This window comes from Podarcis raffonei, chromosome 3 (assembly GCF_027172205.1).
Source record: "Podarcis raffonei isolate rPodRaf1 chromosome 3, rPodRaf1.pri, whole genome shotgun sequence".
Taxonomy (NCBI): Eukaryota; Metazoa; Chordata; class Lepidosauria; order Squamata; family Lacertidae; genus Podarcis; species Podarcis raffonei.
This window is the reverse complement of record NC_070604.1, coordinates 103,127,464-103,151,742: the sequence shown is the minus strand read 5'-3', so window position 1 is coordinate 103,151,742 and position 24,279 is coordinate 103,127,464. Positions and strand designations below refer to the sequence as shown.

The following is a 24,279-nucleotide window of genomic DNA, read 5'->3' as shown; positions in this document are numbered from 1 at the left end:
ACCTTTATTAGGCATTACAAATATAGGCCATCATAGAACACACACACACACACACACACACACACACACACACACACACAAATATACAAATAAACAGGATTTTCATTGGAGTCAAAGTTCTATAATGCACAGATTCCCAAAACTGGCAAGATGAAAACGATGAAGCATCAGTTAAGGAATCTGGGCGCATTAGACAATGTGCACAAGGGTGCCTGTTCTCCCTTTCTCAACTGCCCCATTCCACTTCATTGTCATCTATTTTTCATTTTTCCCCCTCAGAGTTGTTTGTTGCTAAGGAAACCAGCTTGCCGGCTGTCAGCGGCAGCAGCAGTTGAGCATACAGAGCTGCACCGTGTTGTTGTTTTTTGAAACGAACAAAAACTTTTTAAACACAAGATTGCTTTCTCATTTATTTATTTCTATATTTAAATAACAAACAACATGAGCAATCACAACAAAGAAGCAGGGACGTTCTTCAGTGTAAGGCCCAGTTGGTATAGGGCAGAGCTTTCCAAACTTTCATGTTGGTGACACACTTTTTAGACATGCATCATTTCACAACACGGTGATTCAGTTTTACGAGCAAACCAGAGGTTAAAGCAACCCCTCTCCAGCTCTGGGAGAAGTGCGGCGAGCGTTTGCACGACACACATACACACTGCAGCCGACACACTTAACGTGTCGCGACGCACAGTTTGGAAAGCTCTGGTCTAGGGACTGAATTTGGATTCTCCTGCGCTGCTTGTCTGGAAGCTGGCATGGAAGAAGTAATGCGTTCTGCTGGAGTGCATGCATTTGAAAGACCGATGGGCACTCATGTTTCAACTGCTAGAAATTCTGCATAGCCGTTGATTTTTAGAGCTGTTCGATGTCCATGTTCTTCCTCCGTCAGCTGTCTGCTGTCCCAGCTCCCCTCCACACATACCAGCTTGGGTGTTTCATTCCTGGCTTGAATTAAGCCAACTCCTCCTACCGCTAGTGCTGCATAGCAGTCTCTGTTGTCACATATAGCCGAGGCTTATGAAGTTTAGCTTCCCAGATACATTACTGAGAGCTAATGAGTGTTATGGATTATTCTTGATATTACTGTTTTATCTTTTGTAAACCGCTTTGGTTTTTTTAAAATACGTGTAAATTGTATGAGATAAATAAATGTATATCACTTGGTGGGGAATGATTCAGCAGGGACTGCTGCTCTAAGTTAGTATGCACAGAGATGAATATGCAGTAACTGCATTCCCTAATAAGTGACCAAAACTCCAAAAAGCACTGTAATTCCAGAATATTGTATATCTTTCTCTTTCTAGCCAGTAAAGAAAGACCTCTCTGTGTTTAAAACTTGAAATTATTGGAAGATCATGCATTCATGTGCCAAGATGATCTTACTGAACAGATTCTCTTTAAATAAATGTCTTTTGATACCGATGGCTTAATCGATGCTTTTTGGAGAAGCAAGGGTCAACGCATTCTAAGGATTTTCATTTATTCTGCAGTGTCTTCTCCAAATATGCCACCCATAGATCAAGTGCAATTCAGAGGCAGTCTAGTCTTTGGATTCAGAAGGTAAGAGTTTATGAAGCTTTCACTGCCCCCTTTGTACTTTGGATGCTCTTGGTCCTTAATCCCAGGATGGTATTTTGGGCAGTTGCTTTAAGAAAAAGGGGGTGAGGAATGAAAGCATATTTTTGCCCATAAGCTAAAAAGCCAGTTAGGAGCTGGATAGGAGTATATATGTGGCTGTAAGAATCAGTGCAGGCCTATCATCTCTCTTAAGGTTTAAAGAGCCAGAATGAACCCTACTTGCCACTCTTAGGAGTGACATGGGTGGGAAACTTTCAACCTATGCAATCACTGGCTATAGCATAATTATTTTTGGTTCTGTGAATCGAAAGCTTAATTAGTGATTATGTAATTGTGATAATTATCATTTATATAGTGCATTCATTTTTCAGAGTGTTTGGTGCAAGTTGTTGCCATAATAATGGTATCAACCCTGAAAGTAGATGGGTATGATTATCTCAGATGAAGCACCGAGGCTGTGCTTGCCTAAGGGTACCCAGGGAAATGGCGGAATTCAGTATAGTGCTAATAATCTCTTTTCTCCCCCTCCGTGCTGTTCAGGGGTTTCTCCCAGTCCTCCAGGGAGGATTTAAGGGAGTAAAGGAGGGGCAGCCCCATTGTCCTAGTGGGGGTCATTTCTGTGCTTATTGCAGTTGTTTTTTTAATATGTTGTTCTGTGTTTTTAGTGGCTCTCATTTTAATATATAAGCTGCCTTGAATCCCATCAGGGAAAAGGCGGGGTATAAATAAATTGTTGGTGTTGCTGCTGCTGCTGTTGTTGACGACAAGGCAGGGTATAAATAAATTGTTGTTGCTCAGTTTTTACTTAATCCATCCTCAAAGTAGGTGTTATGTTATTTTGACAAAGCCCAGCTTCATGATTCACAGTCATGTGTTGTCAGGCTATGTTGTTGGACTGTTGCTATATCAGAGCACAAGTTATTCCACATGCTAAACAACAACGCCCTAAATTGTCTTCTCATCATGCTAGTTCAGTATGTAAAAGGAGATTTTTGAAAATAATGGGAGACAATAATTGACTATAGCATTAGAAATGCAGTTTGTTCATTTCTGAAATTTCTTTCTCTGGCCAAAGTTAGCAGATTTAGATCTTATGGTACCTTTTATAGGGTAACTCTATCTGTTTTTGGGGCCTAACAATGTGTTCACTATGATTGGTGAAGTATTTGGCCAATACTTGAAATCCTGATCAGACCAGTTGTGCCTTTCTGTGGTCCTTGAGGTATTGTTGAACTATAGTTTGAATCATCCCAGACTGCTGGACAGGCTGTAGCTGATGGAAGTTGGAGTTCAGCAACATCTGAAATGCCCTACCACTCCTTGAGATCAAAATGCTGTAGGTTATACCAGCCCCCCCCCCGGTCATATCTATACCTATTATGTTTTCAGATCATCATGCATAAACAATCCTGTTTGGAATCTGTATTGAATAAAGGAGTTAGGGTGGGACAGGAAGAAAAAGGGGGAAATTCTGAAAAGCCACCATAGCACAATATTTCCTGAAACCCCCTTTCTGTTGGAGAGAAATCAGCTGTTTTGTTGAACAATGCCTTGAAATGTTAAATAAGCACAGCAACCATAGACTGCTTTAGGTTTTTAAAATAGGTCCATTAAAATTTCAGACCTTGTGTACGTGTTACAGTGACATAGGGCTTTTTCGAGACACCTCCCCATTCCAAGAATAATCTTGGAAGAGTTTTGAGAGATGTTTCGTAAATTCAGAACGTCACAACTCAGAGGGATAAACATTGGAGAAGTGACAAGTACAGCTAGCCATGCACATATGAAAGTGTCTGCTTCCTTGGGTGCTTGCATAACTCTTTACCTCTGGCAGTTCAGAGTGTATTCCAGTGCTCATTGGCCACCATCAGAGTGCGGTACCCAAGCCATATGCTTGTTTTTCTTGAAAGAGAAGCTCCATCCTAGCCTCTCTATGTGTTCCCGGAGAACAACAGGGCATTTCTGCTACTGAAATCCTGTTTTGTTCACCCTTCAAGGAGGTGGGAGGTGAAGAGGCAAACAGTGCAAGTACTAGTCTTCTGGTCAGTTGCTCATGAAGTAATTCAGCATAACCCTCAAGGAAAGGGAACTTTGGGTAGGATGGCTGTAACTTCCAAAGTAAAATATTAGTAAAACCTCTGTTAGCATAAGCCATGATTTGCCATTGTGGTTTGCTAACCAGTCTGCTATTCATTCAGGAATTATGTCTAGCTATAGTCAAGTGTAGTTTACCAAGTTTACCAAGTTTACCAAGTTTTATTACGGCAAAAGCCAGTGACACTAAACACCACAAGATCAAACAAAAAGAAATCAACAACAACATCAGAAAAGAAAAAAGAAAAAAGGATTACACAAGGGAACTTCGCAGTGTGCCATTCAACAGAAGAGATTTACGCTTCCTGATTACTAAAGTGCAAAATTTGGCCACCTCATATGATATTGAGCTTGAGGAATCTTCCAGAAGGTATTTTCGTAGAATTTCGGGGGAGGATTCCAAATAATGTTGTAGGGGTATGAATTTTGATAAAAGCGGCAAAATAAGTTGAACTCGCTCTTCACTATAAAATTCGCAAAATAGAAGGATGTGTGTGACAGATTCTACCTTATTAGACATACAGGGGCAGAGGCGCGCATGCATTGGTACCCGCGTGAATTTGCCTTACAGCACTGCTGAGGGCATTGTCTCAAAGCGGGCTCTAGAGAAAGCCCATCTATAAGCTTCGTTAGTGATGTTAGTTAAGTAAGGGGCAGTTGCAAAATTAGGCCAAGCTTTTAAACATCTATACGTCTCCGGGAGTAGGGCATCTTCTTGTTGTAATTCGACATCGTAAAGTCTCTGAGTGATAATTGCTTTTGCCTTATTCAGAGTTCCAATAAAAAGGTTTTCAGGGTTTAGGCCAATTTGTTTGATCTTATTAGTTATTTGCATAAGCCAAGGAGGATAGGGAACTGCGGCCAGGAAGCAAGGTAACAGTCCCTTAGGATTGTAATGGATTTTCAGCCAGAGGGATATTGCTTGCTCCCAGACTTTTAATTCCACTCTGGGCAGTCCTGCCTCTTGCCTTAAGACTGCATTAGGTGTACACTTTGGGGTAGCAAATAATGATCTTAAGAATTTTGATTGTACTGTTTCAAGGGTCTTAAGGTTGGCAGAGGGGCTAATTTGAGAGCCATACAGGAGTTGGGCTAAAGATTTTGCCTGAAAGACTTTTAGGGCCATCGGGAGGAAGCCAGCTCCTTTCCTTCTGAATAATCTAAGGATGGCATTTGCACTTCTTCCTGCTGATATAGCTGATGTGGTCAGGTGTGTTGACAATTTGGCATTATAAGAGAAAGTAATGCCTAGTCAAGTGTAGTTAATTATGGTTTGGTGAGCGTACTCACCCTTTGAAAGGCGAACGTTGGTGACAGTTCATGGTTGTCAGGCTCCCACCTCAAAACACACTGGCAGCAACTCTTACTTGAAAGTATGTGGTGGTTTTTGGAGCTTCTATCATTATTGAGTATCAATCAATTTATTGTGTATAGCCAAAGGCTTGTACAATGTACAGCAGAGGGCAAGAGCCCTCTTGAAAGTAAGGAAAATATATTTATTCAGGCTAATAGCAGTACAGGCTTAGCAGCACAAGCACAAGGTCCAAAAGTAAAGAGCCCAAGGCCTGTGAGCAAAACCAGAGGCTTATAACTCAACAGAAGCTTTGAATATGTCTCTCTACAGCTAACATGCCCCACCCCCCCAGCCAAGCATTTAAAGACAAGGTAGGGTGAGCTCATTCATGGGACTCTCTAACCCCTGAGTCTGCTGCATTCACACACATGCTAAAAACCCACTTATCCAGCTGGGAAAACTTGCCGGAGCAAAAATGTCTTCAGCTGTGCAGACTGTGGGTGCCTGTCATATGGACAGGAATGCCACCCTACAATAGAGACTTCTTTACTCTACTCCATTACCAATAAATAATGCAAGGTGAAAGGTCTGGCAGATTAAGCCAGGATGGGTACACATGTCAGTGAATCTGCCCGTTTCTTTATAATCAAGGAAAAGCTGAATTAGTTTTGTTGTTGTTTAGTCATGTCCGACTCTTCGTGACCCCATGGACCAGAGCACGCCAGGCACTCCTGTCTTCCACTGCCTCCCACAGTTTGGTCAAACTCATGCTGGTAGCTTCGAGAACACTGTCCAACCATCTCGTCCTCTGTCGTCCCCTTCTCCTTGTGCCCTCAATCTTTCCCAGCATCAGGGTCTTTTCCAGGGAGTCTTCTCTTCTCATGAGGTGGCCAAAGTATTGGAACCTCAGCTTCAGGATCTGTCCTTCCAGTGAGCACTCAGGGCTGATTTCCTTAAGAATGGCTAGGTTTGATCTTCTTGCAGTCCATGGGACTCTCAAGAGTCTCCTCCAGCACCATAATTCAAAAGCATCAATTCTTCGGCGATCAGCCTTCTTTATGGTCCAGTTCTCACTTCCATACATCACTACTGGGAAAACCATAGCTTTAACTAGATGGACCTTTGTTGGCAAGGTGATGTCTCTGCTTTTTAAGATGCTGTCTAGGTTTGTCATTGCTTTTCTCCCAAGAAGCAGGCGTCTTTTAATTTCGTGACTGCTGTCACCATCTGCAGTGATCATGGAACCCAAGAAAGTAAAATCTCTCACTGCCTCCATTTCTTCCCCTTCTATTTGCCAGGAGGTGATGGGACCAGTGGCCATGATCTTCGTTTTTTTGATGTTGAGCTTCAGACCATATTTTGCGCTCTCCTCTTTCACCCTCATTAAAAGGTTCTTTAATTCCTCCTCACTTTCTGTCATCAAAGTTGTGTCATCTGCATATCTGAGGTTGTTGATATTTCTTCCGGCAATCTTAATTCCGGCTAGGGATTCATCCAGTCCAGCCTTTCGCATGATGAATTCTGCATATAAATTAAATCAGCCGGGAGACAATATACAGCCTTGCCATACTCCTTTCCCAATTTTGAACCAATCAGTTAATTAGTTTTACCCACAGCCAAATCAGCACCCAATTCAGTATCAGTTATTCGTTAGGAATTAGAGTGAGATATGGATGTATGTCCCATTAATAGACAAAAAACAAAGCTCTTCTCTGCACAAAGCACAGTTAATTTGTAGAGTTCATTACCAGAAGAGTGTCACACGTGCTCTATAGTTGTAATTCCTTCAACAGCCCTGTCAGTATTATTATTCCCATATTGCAGATGGGGGAACTCAAGTTGCAAGAGAGGCGTTTGCCTAAGGCCACATGGCAGAGACCAGAGTTGAACAGGGAAGTTCCTGGTCATAGCTGAGTCTCATTGATGGCCACTAGGTTGGATGGTGCTAAAGGGTCGGGCAGATTCATGGAGAACAGGTCTAGTAGCATCTGAACATAAGAATAATCCTGCTGTTGTTCAATATGTTTGTTAACTGAAATTAACAATAAATTAAAATATTAAATAAAGGAAAAAAGGATAGCCCTACTGAACCAGACCAAAGATCCACCTAGTCAAGCATTATGTTCACACAGTGGCCAACCAAATGCCTTTTGGGAAGCCCATCTGACACCAATACAACATTTTTATGTTTTGAGCATATCTCTTGATATTGATGGCTGGATATTGTCAGCAGAATGAGGTGTGGAGGCAGAACTCTTCCTGTTATGCCTTGTTTGAGAACTTCAGGTGTCTGGCTGATCAGTGTTGGAAACCGAACATTCAACTACACAGATTTTGTTCGGTCAACAAGACTGATAAAGCATGTGCATTCCAATGGGTGGATGCAATTCATAATTTTAACATACCCGTTTCCAAGAACAGCTAGAATCCGTCTGCATTTGCTTCCCGTGCACTGTCCCTAATCCAGGGCAGTGTGTTTAATCTGTAGCTGTGGACCAGCAATTTCACACTATGCTGTGAATATTACAGTGTCATTCTGGTTATTTAAACTGGGAACATCTTCCTCCATTTTTCAGATTCAGTTTCTCTGGACATGTATGTCCTGCTGGAATTTCTTGTTCAGAAAGTTTAGGATGCCAAACAATGTTTTAAAATCAGCAGTCTTTAGCAAATCAGATATGTATCCTTGCATACCTCTTTTCTGCTTGTGAGGGAGCATCTCATACCTGGTGAAATCTTGTCTCTTTTCTTCTCAAAGACTGTGTTTCATGAGATACTGTGACAGGTAGTATTTCACAAAACTGCCAAGAATTTTTTTTTAAAAAAAGCAGATAAAAATGAAATTATGCAATCCTCTTTCAACCTGGCAGTCTGAAGAGGAGATATATGTTACAGTATCTCACTACTGTATTTTGGAGAGTATGAAGTGAAGGTAATTGTTGATATTAAATAATACATGTGTATGACTTATTTAATTTGAAAATGCTGCCTGAATTTAGATATGCAGATAGGTTACAACCCTGAACCTTTAACAGTGGGGACAGTTGAAAACTGATTAATGCATTTGCATTTAATGTGTGATAATGAGTTGAATGGTTAATAACACATTAACAGATTAATCATGCAGATTAATAAGTGCTTTCAGCATTACTTTTAAGGAAATGGACTAAGCGTGTTGGAAAGTACGTTTTTCATGTCACCAGCAAACTATTCATGTACAAGCTCCAAATTACTGTTGTGGTTAACCCTCTCAAAAATCATCTGAAGTAGATACCAGAAGGTCTGAGGAACCTTAATTTTCTGCTGAATGGACATTTGCACTCACATTGATGTTTTTGTTTCCAGGCTCTCCCATGTAAATACGAGCAAGAAACTGGTTGAAACACATTGAAGCAAAGGATTCTAACATAGCCCTTCTTTTCTGTGGCAATTTATATACCGCGTGAAATCATTTTTCAAAAATAAACCTGACAAAATGTGTAAATCATTAATTTATTTTTAATACCCTTCACCCAAAACAAATCTGCATGTGCTTAGCTATACAATTTTTTCTTAAAGAAAGGGCTAAATTAAACAAATATTTCTGACCTTCGATTAATTATCCTCTGCTGCCCTCTACAGGTCCTTTGATGTAAATGTCTGGAGCAAGGTAAGACCGTGAAACTGAAATAAAGTAGACCTGCTTTAAAATGCTTTGGGTACAGAATATTAAGGAAGTATAAGTAACAGGAAGTTGCATGCTTACAGTCTTGACAGTAACTTATTTGGAGAGTGCTGTATCTTGTCCGGTGCATTTTAAATTTAGGGCATGATTCAACCTAAGCTAATTCTGTTTGAACTCAGTGCGGAGATTTAAGCACGTGCTTAACTCCAAACCACCTTGACGTCCCCATATCTAATTGGATTTAAGACATGCTTGGCTTTGGATGAAGTTTGTTGATAAAAAAAAACTTGGTGGACAGAAACTTGGACAGTGGTAACTTGGCAGGGACCTTCTGCTCAAAGAGGGTTGCATGCGAAGATCCCCAGTTGGGCTCTCTGCCTAAGTTACTTTTTGCGAATTTAATAATTATGTGCGAAAAAGATGAGGATTGGGGTGGGGAAGAAGACTGAACCCATTTGTTAGGCTCGAGGGGAAAACCCAAAGCGCCTTATATCTCTGTATGTCACCAGTTTAAAATTCAGAGAATAAGCGGTATGGAAGTGAACCAAAGAACTGAGGAAGTCATTTACAAAATAACAAAGGCTCCTTCTTGCATAACATTTCCCTACACCCTGTCTAAAGTTGGTGGGGAACCTGTGGCTCCTTGATGTTCCTGGACTACAGTTCCCATCAAGCCTAGCCAGCAGGAATTGTGGTCTGGCAGCTTCTAGAAGGCCGCAAGTTCCCTGAAAGATAATGAAGTGATAGGAAGATTGCACTAAAATGAGTTTTTGGATCGATGCTTAACTACCATGTATCAGCAAAACACTACATGGGGCACAGCATAGCTTAGTTGTTTTTCTTCTATTTATTCCTCTTGGATGTAGAAGTAGGGGCTTATTTTCCAAAAGAGCCTTTTCTTTCCGTCTTCTGCATCTTGACAATCTACATCTTTCTGTTTAAGTTGGAAATACCACCTGAGTTTTCTTGCCCGTATGAAGTTTTGCAAATCAGGCTGCTAGTACAGCTCCAGATGTGGTGTTTGCTGAGGCAAAGTTTATACTAAGCTCGGAAGTGGGTCAGAGCTACAGAAAGAATGTTGTGTTCTCTGATGCCCTTTGTGCTGGCAGAAGGCTTTTATCTAGGAGATTTCCATTGGGGGGTGGGCTTTTACTAATTTAACCTCTGTCCCCCATGTGCCTCCAAAATCTCCTGGGGGAAGGGACACCCTTGAGGAGAACGTGGGAGGTGTTTATAGGGAGCTAATTAATATTGGGGAAGAAACACGATTCATTCTGTTGCTTCACATGCCAAACTGTCAAATAAGTTAGCCGTAGGAAAATCAAATCAAAGTCTGAATGTAGTGACCACCTTCAGTTTTGCGTTCCAAGTGTGACATGCAGCCCTATTCCTGTTTACTTGGAGGTCAGTTTTACTGTTTTCAACTGGGCTTACTTCCCTGTAAATGTGTTTAAGATTGCAGACTTAGGGTTGTATCGATTGTTGGTCCTACTCAGAGTAGACCCAGTTGAATGAATGGCCACGACCCTTAATTTCAGTGGGTTTACTCTTGAGTAAAGCTTAGCTGGCTATAACCCTTAATATATATTTTTTGCTTTGTTTAAAGAAGTGCTGGTGTGTCGTTGGCATTAGTACTATCGAAAAATGCAGATTTTTATTATTATTTACAAATATGTAAAAATAAAGTAATGCTACACTGTTGAGAAACTATAAAGACTCGTAATTTTAACACCTGAAAGTGACAGTGCTTAACGATTGCTTTAAGCAATACTTTCTATTGTGGGTTAAGACACTAGGAACAGAATCACTGAAAGACTTTCTTTTTTTCCCCTACTTCCAATATACATTTTGGTGTGCAGCATACATGCTGTTGGTGTTGATTTTAAATACCATATTTACACACACAAAAAGCCTTCCTTTTTAAAGAGTGAATTGCTATGATGTGGCATAGAATAATAGCTTAGTGGAGAGATGCTTTATTATTTGTAGAATTCAATTTCAGATACTATTTGCCCTTGCTTCTTCTTCTCGGCTGCAATGTACAATTATTCTGTCTTACCAGATAACAGAACTCTTGTACAAGGATGGACGTTATTGCCAGACGCCTCCGGGACCGACTGGTAGAGTTTCAATTTCTATGATTGTAACTTATCCACAAATCCGTTCTTCTGTGTGATGATGGGCTTGAGGGATTACAACCATAAACACTGATTACTTCTTTTTGAAAGTGAAATTTGGAAAACATGTTGGGTAAAATCTTTATCCAGATGATCACAGTATATTTTATGAAATCCGTGAGATTTTTGGGGGAGGGGGCTGTTTCCCCCTTTTCTTTCTTTAATTAAAATGTTCTCCATTCATAGAATGCACATGTGTTAAATAAAACAGAAAGGTTTGCAACACTGATAACATAATCAGATCCCTTAAATAAACGCTTTACAACTACAACCAAGTTTTTCTGTATTTCAGAAAGCTATTAAAACAAAACAAAACATAAAACTATTAAAATAACATTTTAATTGCTTTCTGTCATATCAAAGAGCAAAATGCCACTTAGTATCTTGAATAAAGTGATTTAAGACCTGCTGAACACTCTCAATAAATAATAAAAAGAATGCAGTACATGTCACTAGTAGATGTCTTATCAAAAGCTCATTAGTTCTTCCTGGTGCTCCTATACATTTTATGCTTGAGTGCCAAAGAAAATTAGTGCTGTTCACCATGTAGCATCTTTTGTTAATCTTGATTTTCATTGGCTAATAAGTAGCTCTCCACAGGATTATTGGATCTGGTTGTTAAAAATCATTTAATACTCCTTATTGTATTCGTGTTCGCTTGCTAGGCTGCAGAAAGCATGGTAAATAATGTGAAATATACAGTGCTGTGTACGCGATGCTTTAGGAACCTCTTTATTTCCTTTTGAATAAATGACAAAATATTTATGGCAACTATTTTGGGGTAGTGGGCAGGAGAGTGGGGGAGAGGCCCTGGGCAGTACTGCTTCTGTCACACAGCAGTGAGAAAAAATAGATTGAAGATAGATTCTGTACTGAAAAGCTGTCACCGGGTTTGAAAATAATTAATATTCCTTTCACTCACCAGTTAGATATGTGCTCCCAAACCACATAATCTCTATGCCTCAGTGATCATTGTTGCCATTTCAGAGCCTCTCATCAGGGTGACATCTCACACCAAAATGATTTCTTATAAATTAATCTTGATAACATGACAGTGTCAGTAATTTTAGTGGAATGCTTTCTCTTGTGTTCCTCCCCCCTGCAGAAGCTGTTGGCTATTTTCTTTATAGCTTGATTGACAGCATGAGTGACTCAGAGGTACAGGCCAAGGAGGAGCGGTTGAGACAATACTTCCATCAGCTGAAGAAGATGGTACCATTTCATTTTTTGCTACATAATGCCTGTCCTGCCTGACATGTATCTATTAGATTTGAAATTGCAGCTTTTAAGTACAACCAGACCACTTCTCAATGACATGCGAGTGCTGGAGACTTAAATTATGTCTGAAATTTGTCTAACAGAAATTATCTCAGTTTGGTTGTGTTTTTAAAACTCATGTAATTTTCTCCACCTCTCGGTACAGAATATAGTGATCCCTCCCAACATCTTTAGAGGTATTCGCAACCTACTGGACAGCTGCCACGTTCCTGAATTAATTAAGGTCTGTAGTGGTAAATTAAATGATGTCTTTCAATATAAAACATGTGTCTGTACTCCCCATGGATCTGTTTAGAGAGAAACAACATTTAAAAGGAACTGTTTCTGGTTTTTAAAACAGCATATTGATCTTCTCCTTTTTATTTAATTTGGAAGCATTTGTGTTTTGGGCAGAGAATTTTAAAGCTCTAACTACGAGGATAAATGGGGACAGAGATACCCTTTTCTATGGCTTAATGGCATGCTTTGCGATATTTCTGAAATGGGATCTTGTTCAATTCTGTTCATCATATATTTCATACATTTTCTTACACTATATATATTATCTTTTAGGATGTAATTCTCTTGACTGATAAAGAGGCATTGTTGCCCGGAGAATTATCAAAAGTAAGTAGACTGGCTATCTAGGTTTATTTGTTAGTAATCAAATAATTTTTGTATACAAAAAGGATACTTTGCTTCCAAGGTATCTATTCTCTTGCGCAGCTGACGTTCCAGTCTTTTCCTGGAATTAGCTTCAGTGTTAATAACAGCAGAAGCATAATATGTCTGTTAGTTCGAATATGTCGTCTGCATATTTGGCCTTCCCAGAACAGGCTTGAACACCTGAGGCAGCTGCTGTGACTCAGTTTCCCCATTTAGAAAAGAGAGCAGCTCACAGGGACGGTTATGAGCCTATGTTTTTGCCTCTTTGGGCAGGGAAGGGCAAGTTGCAAAAAAAAATTCCTGGCCTCACTTGCATCGAAAGTGTGTGTGAAGTCCTGTACACTAGGGTGGGGCACATGGATGGGGCATCTGCACTCGATGGTGAAACCTTTTTTTTTTTTTAAAGGTTCTGGGCAATGCATGTCCTAGGAATAATCACAAACATTTGCCTTAATGGTTCTGTGGTAAAAGCACTTAAAGCTCAACGCAATTGCACATGTTCATGCTGAGTGAGGGAAGACGCACCACAATTTGGTGTTAAGTTGTCCTTCTCTATCTAGTATATGCAGACTAAAAATATAAAGGAACTGTCATGCATTTTTGCTATGACTCGAACAGTTGCAGAGAATTTACGTTCTTGCTTGCACATGTCTTCATGTTTTCTCTCTTAATTCAAGCGGTTTTCAGGGATGTTTTATTTAGTAAACATCTTCTTCTCTTGCCATAGTTCCCTGCACTTCAGGTGCCTGAACTGGAGGAGAAAGTGGAACAACTGAAAGCTGAGAACCAGCCTATTGGAGATGTTTTGAAGCAGCTTATATTTGCTTTGTGTGCGGAAGAGGTAACTTTTGAAAGAGTTGTGTGTTGAATTTGCAGCATTCAGTGTTACGTTTTAATAAACAACAGTGACTCTTATCTATAGAACACCCATCAATGTACGTGGCAGTGAACCAGAATGGCTGGGGCAACCTGGTCAGATGTATGGGGTACAAGTAATAAAGTAGTAGTAGTAGTAGTATACAGAGTAATCCTAGTGAAAGAACAAGGAGGAGCCTTGTGGCATCTTAACATTTAAGACATATGCTTTCATAGACAAGAGCCCACTTCATGACATGCATTTGAGGAAGGTAGATCTAGCCCACAAAAGCTTAAGACAAGTTGTTATTGAGGATGATGATGTTATTTATTAAAATTATTACCCGCCTTTCACCAGTATTCCCCAGGGTGGGGATTCAGCAATTTTAAATTTAACATTAAGAACGGTTGAAACAAATTGCAGTCACAAAAATAGGGGCAGTGGTCCTGAAAACACATATCTTAGGTGCCTTAACATCAGAAAATGTCACAACCCAGGAGCTGCCACAGAGATTGCCCTCTCACTACCACCTCCTCAATTTCTGGCATTGGTTTGTCTTTAAGGTGTTGTAAGACCCTTTCCTGCATTTCCCTCTGGAAATAGTTACTATCCCAGCTCCAAGGAGTTTGAAATCTTAAGTGAAGGCAGAGGGATGTAAAGTGGGAGGGAGACAGAGAGAGGCAAGTAAAGATAACCAGAGATGAATGGTTGCAAATGTAATTGCATGTACTTAGGCTTCATTTCAGGTGGGGGTTTAGTGCTGGTAAGCAAGGGAGAATAATGTTTCAAGGGTTCTGGTTTTGGCCCTTGTAAATCATATCAAAGTACAAAAAAGCAATTAAAGCAAAAAAAAAAAGTCAACTCATTTCAGTTACCTCTTGAATGGCATGTTTTGGGATTACTCTGGTCTGTTAATGGTAATCTGCAAAGTGAATGATAGTAACAGCTGTGATAGGTTTATCATACATGCCAAATGTCCTTTCAAGCCATGGCTCTGGTCTCTTACATCTAGATTGTCAAGCAACTGATACATGCAATAGTCATTTGCAAGTCAAATATTACAAGGTGGTTAATGCGGGGATTGAAATTCCATTTTCCTGCTGGAGAAAAGCTTTCTGAGATAAAGAGGCTCTTGCCTTCATCAGCAGGCATCCAGCTGTAGTTCATATTTTGTGTAGGTCTGCAATTTGCTGTGTATTCCAAGACTCTGGTCCAATTTCTTGTTTGTGTGCCTGTGCCATAATGCCCATTATTGTGCAGCAAACTAGAATATGGTTAACCTTATAGCTTGTATTCTATAATGGCAGAAATTTAGGCCGTGAAGAGGTTTTGCTTCATTTTGTTACTCTATATAAGAAGAGTGACAGGGGAAGCTTTTGACATGACCTCTGTTCATAAGCATATGTTCAAGATGTATTAATAGGAATACAAGATGTATTAAGGAATAGCCTTAAAAAGGATATGGGCATGCTTATTTGGTTTTAAAAGTTGGACACTTCGTTCCTGCTTTTGCCCACGGTTAAAATAAAACTTCCAACCGAACACGAATGCTAACATATATTCAAGGAAGAAATCATAATAGTAATTATGTGCCTACCTAAGATGTCCACTAAAGCATATAAACCGCTCCTCTAACAAAAGGTTTCGATTGGACAAGTTCAGGTCACTTGCTAAAATAACTGTAATTTTTGCAAATGTAAAGCATGTGAGGTTTTAACAAGCAGCACGCAGGCTATGCATACATAGATAAATGTAGTTTCGCAACAAAGCCCTGGAATGCAAAATGTCATGCGGACTTTTCTCTTTTAGTTCATATCTTTTCCTTAATGCTCCTCCTAGAATATGCAGAAAGCCCTTGAAGTGAAAGCCAAATACGAAGCGGACATGTCTGTTGGTGCCTATGCAGCCTTAATACATTTGTGCTGTCGACATGATAATGCGGAGGAGGCAATGAACCTTAAAGAAGAACTGTAAGTACACCGGCCCTGAAAGATGTCAAAGAGATTTATGCTGATACACAGACCTTATTGAATTAAGTAGGTTGAATATTTAAAAAAAAACAAACAAAAAAAAACCAGCCCAACCCTCATACATTTTTAATTAGCTTTTCCCCTGATAAAAATATTTTGCTGAAATTCGAGATTGGTTGTAACAAGTTGTCACGATTATATAATCACTCTGAACACACATGTTTATTAGTGGTGCTCTATGTTGTATTTTAATAAATCAGTTTATGATAAGGTCTTAGCAGCTACCTTGGCATTCAGATTTGGTTTCTGAGCTGGGTAATGTAGCTGCAGTATAGCGGGTTACAGCGCTTGTAAGTGACATTATGCTTCTAATACCTGTCTGCAAACATTTCCTTTTAAAGTCTCTGTTTCCAGAGATAATATCTTGGTTGTGAAAATTAGCTCCCAGCTAAGACCTGTAATGCCTGGTTTGTCAGCAAAGTACTTTGCAGATCCCCATTTTTTCCCTCTCCTCTCGTCTTTTAGTTTTATTTCTTTAATTTTATTGTTAAGGTAAATTTGAAAACAAAACAACACACACACATAATCACATATTTAGGAGCTTCTTTCTGCTCTTTTGGCATGATGTTGGACCAGTGTAGATATACAGTTGATGAGAGTTTAGCAACTGACAGTGAGCTGCAGGAAAGTCAGTCATTTTCCCAATTGCCAGTCATGTGTGAATTTTTTCTCTCTCTCTCAACTTCTATATTTCTATTTCACACATATACGTGCGGGTTCCGCAGGTTCAGTGGGTTCTCCTGTTGCTAAAATGAACTTACATTCCTAAACTTTATTTGAAAACCCGGTTTTAAACAGGTTCCAAAACCCTGCTTACGTTGCACATGAGTAGAGGTGACATATATAGATATATTTTGTGTGCGCACGTGTAATTCTGTAACTCTATATTTGTTAACTCTACTTATTTATCTCATCTGAAGGAAGGCCTCAGATGCAAATAAGACTTTTTAGCTTCTGTGAAACAACTTCCTTATATTACCAAGCTGCATAAGTCAGGTGTTTCCTCGATAGCTCTGTGTTCTTGAACAAATTCTGGACCATGTTTCAAAATAAGGGATCTTCTGTTCATTCAATATGCTCATAGATGATCCTGTGGAGTGCATTTGTTCAGGCTGCGTTCAGCTCACTGGATTATCTACAAATGAATGCCTTAGACAGTCCATACAGGTCCAGTGTTCTCATATGGATTCACATTCAAGAATCAGTCCAGATCTCCTACCAAGAAGGAACTGGCCCTTCAATTTATTTAAGATGATCTATTTGGCAGCCCTTGAGAATGTGCTATCATATGTAGTTTAGCATTCTGTTTATTATAAAAACACATCTGCTGCTACTGAAACAGCTCTTTTGTTACCATAATTATGACCAAGGTAATGAGTTATAAGATGCACAGGGTAGTTTAATAGGTATGTTGCATTATGCCAAAAGCAAGTTGATTCCAATAAGTAATTTTCTTTGGAGAAACATAGTTTCTTCCTTGGTGGTATAATGGACTCAGTTGGGTTCGGCTGCTCCTACTGATTGAGCAGTAGAGGAAGCCAAACCCAGTTGAATCCATTGTAACACCACGTAGGAATATCTTTCAGATAAGAGCAATGGTCCCTTTCCATAATTCCTTGGGAACTGAGGAAGTTGTGGTCTGTTTGATGATGATGATGATGATGATGATGATGATATCAGTATTAAATGGTAGCCTTGGAATAAATTTCAAGACTGGTTGACATTGGTTTGGATTTGGCCAATCAGCTCAGTCCTTTCAGGCTTACTTCTGGGTAAATGGCCATAGGATTATAGCCTAAATGGTGTACCCTTAATTTCCATTTTCATCAATGGGATATCCCTTCACTCATGACTAACTTATCCCATGCATGTGGGACCAACATGCAAATACGATTTTGTTATTATATTTTGTACACCACCATGATTTTTTCTTATGAGATGGAAGTTTATGAAAATTTATATATATAATAAAATAAAGAGTTGCTTAATCTGAATCGAACGTATTATTTTTTGTCGATGGTAACACACCCTAGATTTACTTTCTTCATATTTTTGTTTACCTATTTGATTGAGACCCGGAAATCCTGCAAAACATGTTAAATGAATTAATGAGAGAATAAATAAGTCTTTGGATGTTTTTGAAGCTCTACTCATGGAAGGGGAACTCCTGATTTTCGCAGATACCCTCTTCCCATTGCAGGCTCCCACACCACATTCCAGGCCTTCCACTCATGTAACCGTGGTTCCAACCCAATGTCTTCAAAAAGCAGTGCATCCTTTCATAGCGCCAATGCCTCCATGATATATCAGAAATAAATTTACTTCCAAATCGCACACTGAATTACTCAGGAGTAAGCCCCATTGCACACAGTGGGGTTGATTTCTAAGTAAACATCTACATGATTGCGCTGTGAGATTATTATATTCTGGCACAAATGGAGTTGATGCAGTTTTTTTTTATATACCCCAGTTCTCGTAAAGATTCATCTATTGCTCTTGATGCGGGCAAGTGCTTAGCCTTGGTGAAAGTTTTGAGCAAATATGGCAGAGTAGAAGGTAAGTGCTCTTTCTTTCAGTGTATATTTTTGCTATATAATGAAGGTATCTTGCCACCGGAATAAAAATATGAGTTGATATTAATGGTATATCATGTCCTGCAAAGTGCTTGAACATTTTGCATACAAATTTGCATGTGAATTCAACCAGAGATACTTGGACAGTGCAGGCCATTAGTTTTAATGGATTGGCAAGCTTGTCATTTACATTTGCACAGCTCAGTGCTTTTTGCATTTCTGCAGCTAGTTTTTATTAGCATTGCTGTTTGGATTGAGTTTGAAGATCATGACTTATGGCACAAATTGCGTATGTGCCTAGACTAATGGCTTTGTTTTTGCTTAAGAAGGTCTGAAGTCTTAGCATAAAGCCTATAAACATAACCTCCTTGTAAAGGGTCTAAGCACTTCAGGAAAAAAAAGCCACCCTCTAACTTTTTAATAAATGTATTATAATATTAAGATCTTAAATTTGCCTTTTATATATTATTAATGTAACATTTTATAACCAACAACTGAAGAATATTGTTAAATTAATCAGATCTTTAATTGTAAATGTATTTAATGCATTTGGGTGTAAACGGTATGTGTTTAGTAATCGATGAAGTTTATAAACTAGGCTATCACCCCCATTAATTAGAGGCTGGAAAAAACAGCCTGTTTCTGACTAACCAACTATAATTGGCATTTGTTCTATTAAACAGAAAATTTATTTCCAATTCCTTTAATTGAAAGGGTGTCATAATAGATTTGGATTGTTTGTTAGAGTGAGATTTCACCCCCAAACATGATAAAACTAGATTGTGGCTACCTGTGCAATTAAAAGGTGGCATTGTGTTGATTTTCTGAAGCGCACAGTGTGCTGCATGCAGCAGGCAGTTTCAAAAGATGAGCCCTGCTTTTATGTAAAGTGGTCAAAACATTTTGCCTGTGCAATAATTAAGAACATTACCAAAAAAAATGCACTTATTCCATATACCAAAATGTTTGTTTCTGCCTTCTTAATGAAGCTTAATGAACCTAATGTTTTAACATGCACTCTCTTAGAAAGCTTTCATTGGCTCTCCTTGGCTAATTAGTATCGACACAGCAAACAGGCCCTATCGGTATCAGACCATTAGTCTGGCTGTATATACAGTGTAAACACATCTTTATTATCTGGCCTCGTGACAAGCCATCTGCTGAAGAAACAATGGTGTGATTTAGCAGATGTTAGCACTGAACGATAAAAGCATCCATTTAGTAGGATCTTGTTGCTATAGGGCAGACTCTACAGGGTTACGTAGTGCAGAGTGGGCACACAGTTCCTATCTGTAATTTGTAGTCAAAGTTGCAGCAAAATGATAAAACCATGCTATTGTGGATTCATAATTGTAGTCTCGTTTAGAAATGCAAGTAGTAATTAACTTGAAATTGGCATTATACACCAGAATTTACATTCCTGCTGGTTTTTTGAAATGCTGTTTTAATAGCAGTTTGTTTTCTCTGTACATGAAATTACCTAAGGGTCTTTTGTGGTGGTTCATTGTAGATGCTATTAACATTTTAAAGGAGATGAAAGAGAAGGATGTCCCTATTCAATCTATATCAGCCACATCCTTTTTCCACATTATTAATGGTGCTGCCATGCGTCACGACGTTGAAGTGGTGAATCGGCTGCTCGAGACCATTGTGTCCCTGGGTCTAGCAAAGCCAACTGGAAACCTGTGTTCTCCCCTCATTGGTGTCCACCTTGAAAAGTAAGTTGGTTGCAGTCTGGATCTAACTAAAGAAACAATTGTACTTTGGCTTTTATGCTCACAATTAAAAGTTGCTCTGATCCACTGGAAGTGGTCCACTCTTGTACTCTGGATGGAGCTGTTTTTTTTGGGGGGGGTGTAGTTGGTCATCGAGCAACCTGTCTGCTTCATGGTATCATGGACCATGGTTCCTGTCATACACTCCTAATATGCTGTATTTGGAGCACAGTTCCTAGTACCGTATGTTCCGGCATACAAGACGATTTTTTATCCCTGGAAAATCTCCCCAAAAATCGGGTATACACGTTAGGAAGGAGGAGAGGGAGCTGGTGAGCAGAGGCGCCCCTTCTGCCGTCGCTCCTCCTCCCTCCCCACAGAAGGGGACGCAGAAAGTCCTTCCGAGCGCAGCGCTCACCCGCCCGCCCGCCAAACGCCTCGCCTCGGGCTGCTGCAGTGGCAGAGGCAGCGGAGGGGTGTGCTCTCTGCCCCTGGCGGCGCTCAAACTCTATAACTCTTAAAACTCTAAAATTGAACAGCAAAAGTTGGGGATTTAATTACACGCCCAGTTGCCGAATACGCCGGAATCTATCGTACTCTGTAACACCTTTTCCTGTCCTTCCTTAATTCTGAACCTGATTATTTTATTGTCAGAAACAAATGTATTTATACATTGGCGTGTGTGTATTTCAAGAGTAGGGCAAAAGCTTAATGGGCAAATGCAATTTGTTCTCTTCTGGGACAAGTCCGGCAAAATTGGAACACATTTCCAGAATTGAGCAGAAGCAGGCAGACTTAAATCAGTTACCTTCCTAAATCAGCCTTCCCCATTTTGCTGCTTTCCAGATGTTGCTAATTACGGCTCCCTCATCCCTGACAGTCGGCCATGCTGGTTGGTACTCATGGGAGTTGGGAGTCAAAGAGCAGAAAGCTGCTCAAGAATCTGTTGCGTATCAGCAGTGATTCCCAGGTGTTAGAGCCACTACTCAGGCTGCAATCTAGACTGCATCTAGGAATGAAGCCATTCAAGCCCATAACAGATCTTCTCATGGAATAATCCAGGAGCTAGTGGCAGTGCAATGCAGAGAGCCTGTGCTGGTATAGCCTCAGCCTGTACGTAGCTGCTGAATGCACATTATTTTCAGGTTTGTGGGCACTATAGTATCCCTGCCCTTTATGGTGCAGTCCTGCACCTTGTCTACTCAGCAACAAGCTCTTGAGTTGGACTTATTCCCAGTAAACTTGTGTAGAATTGCATCCTTAGGATCCCAGTGATGTCTAGAATCAGGTGGACCACAAAACAAATGTTCCTAAGTCACTCCCAAAAAACCGAAACCCAACACCAAGAACTTTTGGCTTAAACTTGGTAGCATTCTTAATTAGGAGTACAAATATGATTCTTGCAGATTTCAAGAAATGGGTAGTCCCTGTTAAAATTTAATTCAGTAGTTAAATGGTGTAAATTGAATCCTGAATGTGGTGTGTTGGTTTCACTTGCTCTCATGCTAGGTATTTCTCTCCAATGTACTGTAAGGATCAAAAGGGAATCAAATAACATATTAACAGTAAAAACTGAGGTATCAGAGGGCCCTGCTTTGTATGTGATATTTTATGCAGCATGGGAGAGAGTTCGGACGGTCTGGGAATTGGCGTGTTTTCACATGAGTAGAATGTGCCCTTTTATTTAAAATGCACCCCTGGGTTATTTGTGGGGCCTGCCTGGTGCTTTTATGTGAGTAGAATGTGTTCTTTTATTTAAAATGCATCTCTGGGTTATTTGTGTGAGGCATAGGAATTCGTTCTTTTTCTTTTTTCCCCAAAACATAGTCTGGCCCCCCACAAGGCCTGAGGGACAGTGGACCGGCCCCCTGCTGAAAAAGTTTGCTGACCCTGTGGAGCAGACTCTGTCGGGCCATTGTGGACTCTCCTTCATTGGAGGTTTTTAAGCAGAGGCTGGATGGCCATCTGTCATGGATGCTTTAGTTGATGACCCTCAGGGTTCCTTCCAACTTCACAATTCCATTATTTTAACCAACAACAGCAACAACCTGATTGCTTGCCCAGTCTTGGAAATCTTGCCATTTGCTGTGCTAAAGGTTGTGCTCACCTTGCTCATCAAAAGAAGGTTGGGGCATGTAACTTGTTGGATCAGCGTCTTAGCTTGCATTTAGCACTACCATTCACCTTCTGTGGCATTTACCCTTTGCCTTGCCTATGATTGTGATTATTAAAATTTGTATATCACCCTTTATCCGAAGATCTCAAGGCAGTTCACAGCATAAAAATGCAAGATAAAAGCACAGAATACATAATAAAAACAAAAACACAACAATACTGATTTCAGCATTAAAGATTTGGACATAAACCAAAGTCCAAGTTTGAGTTCTTCATCCAGTGAGAGTCAGAGCAGTTTTCTTGGCAATTGTCCATTTAAATGTATGTTTAGTTTATAAGCACTATGGTCACTTATCCCAATAGGCTTGATAGCACTTACATCTCAACTCAGGTTCTTTGTGCTCCTCAAGATTAGATCCAGGTTTGCTGGATCTCTGGTCGGTTCGATGACCGACTGTTCTAGGACATAGTCCTAAACGGTATATTGACCTTTTACGTCTTTGTCCAGACCAGCACATATGTAGCTGGTTTGTGTGAAGGTACATTAAGTTACACATTACAACATTTCCTATTGTAGAGGCTTCCTTGATTTTATTCTTCTCCTCAAGTTCTCTTGAGAATTTTGATCAAGTGGACAGTAGCACATCCCCAGCATAAAATTACTCTTGGGCCCTGGTATCGCCACCCAAAAAAATTCTGTGGAGGTGTCAATTTAGTACAGTGGTACCTCGGGTTACATACGCTTCAGGTTACAGACGCTTCAGGTTACAGACTCCGCTAACCCAGAAGTAGTACTTCAGGTTAAGAACTTTGCTTCAGGATGAGAACCGAAATCATGCTCCGGCGGCAGCAGGAGACCCCATTAGCTAAAGTAGTGCTTCAGGTTAAGAACAGTTTCAGGTTAAGAACGGACCACCGGAACGAATTAAGTACTTAACCCGAGGTACCACTGTACAGTGTTCTGCAAGAAGTAGTGATCTCCCCTTGTCAAAACAGAATGTTTCAATTTTGCTGTATTTTTTATGTGATTGTGCCACTGTTTTTTAAAACTCCTGCGTACACTTTTTTACTGCCTCAGACTATGATCCTAACAATGCTAGCTTGGAAGTTAATGCAATGTCAGTCAGTGGGACCCTTTAGTGGAATGTAATTTGAATGGGATGCCTAAAGTAGTCCAACAGAATCTAAGAGCAAACGCAATTTAGATGGAGTTTGGAGATTTGATCCCTTGAAGGCAATAGAATTAAATACTCCAGGTATTATGTGGGTTGCTTGGAGAATTGGTTGGATGATAGTCCTCTGCTGGCACTAGTTTCCTCAGCAATAATATTGACAACAATTTTGAAGAGCTCTTCTGGCAAGTCTATGACTGGAAAATATAAATGGCAGTCTGTTAACATATTGAAATAGGATTTCATTTTTAAATACTCTCAGGGTGCCATAGATTGCTTTACAAGCTAACAATTCCCAGTTATGTTGGTCATTTTTTATATTAGAAAGTTGTCACAAATATTCTACTCCTGATCTTTGTGTGGTGAATGTATGGCCAAATGTGGTTAGAGCATCAGATTTGTCACATTCTTGCCTGCAGTCTTAGATCTTGCCACAAGGGGGTGGAAATGGATGGCAGTCATTTACTCCCAGGGGAAAAAATGAAAACCGTACTAGGATGAAGTTGCAGTGGGGAGTACGCCTGTCTCGCAGTCATGTTATGAGCAGGCCACACCCCCGCCAGCAAGAACCATATGGGAAAATAAGGTCTCTCTCACACACCCCTGGTTCCTGTGGTATACATTCTCTCCCAATTTTTTCCTTTTTAACATGGCATTTTGATAGTCATGTATATTACACGTGCCAATTTTTGGTTCTCAAAATGGGGTAGAGCTGTGGAGATAGGGGGAGACTCAGCGGCTCCCACAGATTTCTGTGGGACAAACAAAACACACTATCATGGTTCACTTGCAGCTAAACCTTTACTTTATTACAAGTAGGAAAATGTCTATTGTTTTTATTTTTACATGCGCTTTGTCTGTCAAGCCCATAAAACGCAACAATGACATTTATAACTTTCTAAAACATTATACACGGCAGAAAATGTTAGAAACTCTACAGAACTCTTGACCACCCGTATTATGGGTATATACATAGAGAGAGAGAAATGCTCTCTGCATATTGATGTCACTAATCCATAGATGACTTTCCTCAGGGGCTTCATATAGATGCAAAACAGCATGGGTGACAATATGAAACCCTGCAA

At 40.0% G+C, this 24,279-nt stretch overlaps 1 protein-coding gene across 1 annotated transcript in view; it reads left to right on the top strand.

Moving 5' to 3' along the window:
• LRPPRC (leucine rich pentatricopeptide repeat containing) overlaps positions 1 to 24,279 on the top strand; it is a 117,596-nt gene that overhangs the window by 34,939 nt on the left and 58,378 nt on the right. The window contains exons 14-23 of the mRNA XM_053383343.1: positions 1,494 to 1,563; positions 8,591 to 8,618; positions 10,696 to 10,753; positions 11,916 to 12,022; positions 12,234 to 12,311; positions 12,641 to 12,694; positions 13,461 to 13,574; positions 15,429 to 15,559; positions 18,090 to 18,175; positions 19,703 to 19,910. Coding sequence (XP_053239318.1) covers positions 1,494 to 1,563; positions 8,591 to 8,618; positions 10,696 to 10,753; positions 11,916 to 12,022; positions 12,234 to 12,311; positions 12,641 to 12,694; positions 13,461 to 13,574; positions 15,429 to 15,559; positions 18,090 to 18,175; positions 19,703 to 19,910 — 934 coding nt within the window. The remainder of the gene's footprint in view (positions 1 to 1,493; positions 1,564 to 8,590; positions 8,619 to 10,695; positions 10,754 to 11,915; positions 12,023 to 12,233; positions 12,312 to 12,640; positions 12,695 to 13,460; positions 13,575 to 15,428; positions 15,560 to 18,089; positions 18,176 to 19,702; positions 19,911 to 24,279) is intronic.